Source organism: Penaeus japonicus, unplaced genomic scaffold (assembly GCF_977035675.1).
Source record: "Penaeus japonicus unplaced genomic scaffold, GWHDUDI00000001_assembly GWHDUDI00000034, whole genome shotgun sequence".
NCBI lineage: Eukaryota > Metazoa > Arthropoda > Malacostraca > Decapoda > Penaeidae > Penaeus > Penaeus japonicus.
Window position 1 is genome coordinate 24,594,478 of NW_028234436.1, and position 7,500 is coordinate 24,601,977.

Sequence of the window (7,500 nt, forward strand, 5' to 3'; positions counted from 1 at the left end):
GAGAATGGTAATGAGAATGAGAATGGTAATGAGAATGAGAATGGTAACGAGAATGATAACGGTAATGATAATGAGAATGGTAATGAGAATGATAACGGTAATGAGAATGATAATGGTAATGACAATCGTGGTACTAGAGATAGTGGTACTAGAGATAGTGGTAACGATAATCACGGTAGTAATGACAACGTTAATGATATACATGATAATTATGAAAAGGTTCATTAGTTTCTTGGTTGTGATAATAATGATCTTGGTGATAAGAATTATTATCATGTTTGAGATCATCATTATCCTCTAATGGAAATTATGATCATGATTAACTTATTACTAATTTGGATATCATTATCACCAATTGTATTATTGTTGTCAATATTATCACCCTTAATGTCATTATTAATATCATTATCATCATAATCAAATCATTTTTTATTATTACAATAGACATTGACTATAATCAATGATATTGTCGTTATGGTTACTTCCTACATTATTTTTATGATCATTATCATTACCTGTAATATTGTATTCAATATCATGATTACTGTTATAATCATTGGCATCAACATTACTACTATCATCACCATCCTTTATACTATTATCTTTATCAATATTTTCATCATCATTAGCAAGAGAACAACTGATATTGTTATTATAATGATCATTATTGTTATCACTACCATCGTGATCACTTTATCGTCATTATCCTTCCCACCATTACTATCATCAATCATAGAAATCGGAACATTATTGTGATCATTACTATTATAAATGTTATAAACATTATTAATTCGTATTATTATTATCATCATCCTCATTTATATTATTATCATGGTCATGAAGCTTATCATAATTGTAATGACCATGTAAATCTTCACTGTTAGCGTATTGTCTTCCTTTTCATCATCATTGAAATAATATTACAAGATCATTATCATGATCAACATAATCATTATTATTAGAATTGTCATAGGTACTAGTTACAGGGTTCCTAACAATCTCGTCATTGTCATTATTGTTATCACGTTTTCATTATCAGTTTAACTTTCATCTCATTTGTCATTTTCATCTTTATAATTATCATTAATATCTTATCATTATGGTTATCATCATATTCATTATCATCGTTATTATCAGTAATATAAATTTCACATTAATATCATTATTATTATTTCTATCTTTTAAATCATTATATTTTAACCCCGATCACCATTATCATTATTAACATGAATATTTTTTCACATTATCATTAGCATCACGAATGTTGTTACCATTATGATTTTTATTTTCAATAAAAGCATTGATTTTATTACCATTATTTTTGTTAATACAATTATTATTATTGTCATTATCATGTCTACCAATATCACAATTATCATTGATATTCAATTTGACAATATTATCATTATGGACAGTGTTTCTATTCATTGTTATCATCGTTTTTGTTTTTTTTAATTACCATTTCTTATATTACTATTATTACTTTCATTGATATCTTAATTGTTACCATCTTCATTTATTCTACTATTAGTATCACTGTCATTATTATCATTAATTGATGGAATATTTACAATCACAATTTTCCTCCTTCTGAAACAAGCAATTTCTAGAGGATCGAAGGGGCATGGCGACTGCCCTTCCTCGTCCCCCAAGACCTGGGGAGAGCCTGGATTTCCCTTGCTCTCCCTCCGCCTCTCCCATTCAGTCCAGCCACGGCTTCGGTGAGCGAAAAGCCTCCTGCGTTGACGCCGAAGGAAAGGCAGCACTCGGGTGGTGGAAGGTCAGCTGTGTGGAGAGCGAAGGAAATCTCTTCTAATCACTTAGACGAACGTGTGGAAATCAGGTACGGAAAATATCTTAATTCTTTAGTATATGTACGTGTATGTACATGACTATATACTGATATGCTTATGTACGTATACAATTATATGTGTATATATCTGAATTTGTATATTTGTGCGCATAATAGTTTATTTCTGATTATATGTGATATGTATTTACATATTTATACACACATACATACACATATATACATACATACACATATACATATATACAACCACATAAACATATATACATACATATACATATATACAACCACATATACATATATACATACATATACATATATACATACATACACATATATACATACATACACATATATACATACATACACATATACATACATACACATATACATACATACACATATATACATACATACACATATATACATACATACACATATATACATACATACACATATATACATACATACACACACATATATACATACATACACATATATACATACATACACATATATACATACATACACATATATACATACATATACATATATACATACATATACATATATACATACATATACATATATACATACATATTCATCTACATATTCATCTACATATTCATCTACATATTCATCTACATATTCATCTACATATTCATCTACATATTCATCTACATATTCATCTACATATTCATCTACATATTCATCTACATATTCATCTACATATTCATCTACATATTCATCTACATATTCATCTACATATTCATCTACATATTCATCTACATATTCATCTACATATTCATCTACATATTCATCTACATATTCATCTACATATTCATCTACATATTCATCTACATATTCATCTACATATTCATCTACATATTCATCTACATATTCATCTACATATTCATCTACATATTCATCTACATATTCATCTACATATTCATCTACATATTCATCTACATATTCATCTACATATTCATCTACATATTCATCTACATATTCATCTACATATTCATCTACATATTCATCTACATATTCATCTACATATTCATCTACATATTCATCTACATATTCATCTACATATTCATCTACATATTCATCTACATATTCATCTACATATTCATCTACATATTCATCTACATATTCATCTACATATTCATCTACATATTCATCTACATATTCATCTACAACATATTCATCTACATATTCATCTACATATTCATCTACATATTCATCTACATATTCATCTACATATTCATCTACATATTCATCTACATATTCATCTACATATTCATCTACATATTCATCTACATATTCATGAATATGTAGATGTACATATTTATGTACATATTTATGTACATATTTATGTACATATTTATGTACATATTTATGTACATATTTATGTACATATTTATGTACATATTTATGTACATATTTATGTACATATTTATGTACATATTTATGTACATATTTATGTACATATTTATGTACATATTTATGTACATATTTATGTACATATTTATGTACATATTTATGTACATATTTATGTACATATTTATGTACATATTTATGTACATATTTATGTACATATTTATGTACATATTTATGTACATATTTATGTACATATGTCTGTATATGATCTGAACTATCCGTTGTTATTTTTCTTAGTTAATTTAATTGTGTATTTTCCTCAGAAGGCGACGATGAACTGCATGTCGGAATGGCTTCATTTGCCCCAACTCTGGGAAGAGAAAATCTACGGCGCAATCAAGGAAGAGGCCAGCGAAGGTGTCACCGAAGAGACGTGTGTGGAAATTAAGGAAGAAAGCCTTGATTACGCAGATGAGGCGAGGGATGAAGTGAGCGAGGCAACAACAGAGCATGGATTTCCCTTCTATAAAGATCTCAAACAGGAAGATTTTGAAAGAGACTCAAGTAATGTGATTGAAGATTCCAATGACGCATTGCCAGCAGCTGCATTTTTGGCTGAGGATTTTGGGCCCAATTGGTTATCAGATGAGGATCCGGCGGCGCACAGGGAAGACAATGAAGAGCTTAGAAATTATGATAAGAGAAGGCAAAGTTTTGTTTGTGGTAAGAAATTCCTTTGTTTTGGCTATCTCACCAAGCACTTGAGAGTACATACACAGGAGAGGACGTATAACTGTGAGGTTTGCAAAAAGAATTTTCCCCATAAACGTAATCTAGTAAAGCATATGAGAGTGCATACAAAGGAGAAGCCATATATCTGTAAGGTTTGTAAAAAGGCTTTCTCACAGAAACAACATCTAGTAACGCACATGAGAATACATACAAAAGAAAAGCCATATAGCTGTGAAGTTTGCGAAAAGGCTTTTGCACGGAAACAAAATCTAGTAACACACATGAGAATACATATTAAGGATAAGCTATATAGGTGTGAAGTTTGCAAAAAGTCCTTCTCACAGAAACAGGATCTAGTAAGGCACATGAGAGTACATACAAAGGAGAAGCCATATAGCTGTGAAGTTTGCGAAAAGGCTTTTTCACGGAAAGAAAATCTAGTAAGGCACATGAGAGCACATACAAAGGAGAAGCCATATAATTGTGAAGTTTGTGAAAAGGCTTTTTCACAGAAACCAAATCTAGTTAGGCACATGAGAGTACATGTGTACATATAATTGTGAAGTACATATAATTGTGAGTACATATAATTGTGAATGTAAATAAGAGTACATATAATTGTGAAGTTTGTGAAAAGGCTTTTTCACAGAAACCAAATCTAGTTAGGCACATGAGAGCACATACAATGGAGAAGCCATAAAGCTGTGAAATTTGCGAAAAGGCTTGTTCACGGAAAGATGTTTTAGTTAGTCACATGAGTGTACATGCAAGGCAAGCCTTTAACTTGTGATGTAGACAGCAATGGATTCACTCAGAAAGGAAGTGACTTGTGGCTTAAGCAGCACATTCATTGCCATTGTTAATAAACAGTTATCCAAATAGGTTATGTTTTTCCCCCTTAGTGATAATGCTTTAAACTTGATATCAGAATGTTGCCTCTACATGAGATTTGTGAAGAACCTCTTTACCGGAGAAAGCATCGCGCTGTTTGGCAAATTGGTAGGAAACTGGTGAGAGACATAAGGCAAGCAACATTTTTTACATTGCACTTTTTAAGAAAAAAAATGTGAAAAAGGAAGTTTAATATTTCTTTAAAACCTCATATGCAACTTATTATAGAACACCATAATACATGCGTTTGAACATGATTTGATTATTTGTACAATAGAATAATTCTGATACCATACACGAGATTTCTCTTCCCTTCACTAAATATGTTCTGCCACATAGCCAGTGTTTGCTGATCAGTAAAACTTCCTTCTGAATTTCTAATTGAATTCCTCAAAACCTCTAAACTGAATGTTAGGTTATGTTAATTCTTATGTCAAATCTATAGCACTTCAATGCAGAAAAGTAAAACTTTAATCCACGGGGTAACTGGGACTTCCAGAGTATTGGATATAAACTTAAAAATAAATACAGTACCAAATATAACTTCTGTCCCACTATAGTATGGCATTTCAGAGAACCAAAAAATAAATTTTATAGATCATTTGGCTCAAAATTTCCCATATTAAATGATAAAACAATTTCATTTACTAGAAAACACAACATAGTACCAAAATATATTTACAAGTGGATAAAATAGCATCCATATACATATAAGATATAAACGCAACAGCAATGCACCCCACAAAGTATACAAGCAGAATTATATGCCATCAAAGAAGCACTAAACTACATACATTCCAACAAGATACAGAAAATTACAAACCAATAAACTATATAAAGAAATAACATGAGAGACATAAGCATAAAATAAATTCAATAACAAAAAACACAATGAATTCCATCGCATAAAAACATAAAAAAATTATATAGCAGATGGAATAAAAGATCGTATAATAATAATCATGATAACAATAAAAATAATAATGTAAATAATAACTGATAATAATGATAATAATAATAATGTAAATAGTAATAATAATAATATAAATAATAATAGTAATAATAATGTAAATAATAACAATGATAATAATAACAATGATCATAATAATAATAATAATAATAATAATGATAATAATAGTAAAAATAATGTAAATAATAACAATGATAATAATAGTAATAATGCTAATAATAATAATAGAAATAATAATGATAATGATAATAATAATGTAAATAAAAATAATGTAAATAAAATAATATAAATAATAATAATAATAATAACAATAATAATAATGTAAATAATAATAGTAATAATTATGTAAATAATAACAATGATAATCATAATTATAATGTTAATAATAACAATAATAATAATAATAATGAAAATGATGATTACAATGTAAATAAAAATAATGTAAATAAAAATATTGTAAATAATGATAATGTAAATAATAATAATGTAAACAATAATAATGTAAATAATAATAATGTAAATAATAATAATGTAAATAATAATAATGTAAATAATAATAATGTAAATAATAATAATGTAAATAATAATAATGTAAATAATAATAATGTGAATAATAATAATGTGAATAATAACAATGATGATAATAATAATGTAAATAATAATAATGTAATAATAATGTAAATAATAATAATGTAAATAATAACAATGATGATAATAATAACAATAAAAATAATAATAATAATAATAATAATAATAATAATAATAATAATAATAACAATAATAATAATAATAATAATAAACGGTTGACCATCTTATCTCTGGTTGTTCTATATTAGCCCCAAGTGAGTATGTTCGGAGACACGATAGAGTGGGTCAATACCTTCATTGGGGTATTTGTAACCACTATGGAATAGAGACTACTAGCAATTGGTTTCAACACGAACCGAAAATAGTAACCAATGGAAAGAATGTTACCATCTTGTGGGGTTTTTCTGTAGAAACGGACAGAACCATACAGGCAAACAGACCGGACATCATTGTGAAGGACCACTCTTTGAAAACATGTCTATTAATTGATATGAGCGTACCCTAAGATAAAAACATTTCAGTGAAAGAATTCGAAAAGCTCAGTGAATATAAAGATTTAGAAATAGAAATTGGAAAGATGTGGAACATGAAAGCATGTACTGTTCCTGTTATTGTTGGAGCACTAGGAATGATAAAGAAGGGTACCAAAAAGCACCTAGACAAAATACCTGGTAAACAGTCTCTCCAAGAAATCCAAAAAATCGTCCTTACAAGTACAGCCCATATTTTACGAAAGACTCTATCAACATGATTTTTTTTTTAATTATTTATTTATTTATTTTTTTATTTTATTATATATATATATTTTTTTTTGTATTTATGTTCGTTTAAAGCTCTTGGAATCCTTTGCTAGCCTTAGATCACTGGGGTGACCCGGTTAGCAATTGTAATCAAAGCAAATCAATATAAAACAGTGAATAATAATAATAATGATGATAATAATAATGATAATAATAAGGATAACAATAATGATAAAAATAAGGATAATAATGATAATAATATTAGTAATAATAATAATAATAATGATAATAATAATAATAATGATGATAATAATAATAATGATGACAATAATAATAGTGATGATAATGATAATGATGATAATGATAATAATAATAATGATAATAATAAT

The 7,500-nt window shown here is 27.6% G+C and overlaps 1 protein-coding gene across 1 annotated transcript in view; it reads left to right on the forward strand.

Annotated features, from left to right (window-relative positions):
• Positions 1-7,500, forward strand: part of LOC122262249 (uncharacterized) — a 67,739-nt gene that overhangs the window by 23,409 nt on the left and 36,830 nt on the right. The window contains exons 4-5 of the mRNA XM_086531041.1: positions 1,706-1,843; positions 3,747-4,465. Coding sequence (XP_086387167.1) covers positions 1,706-1,843; positions 3,747-4,465 — 857 coding nt within the window. The remainder of the gene's footprint in view (positions 1-1,705; positions 1,844-3,746; positions 4,466-7,500) is intronic.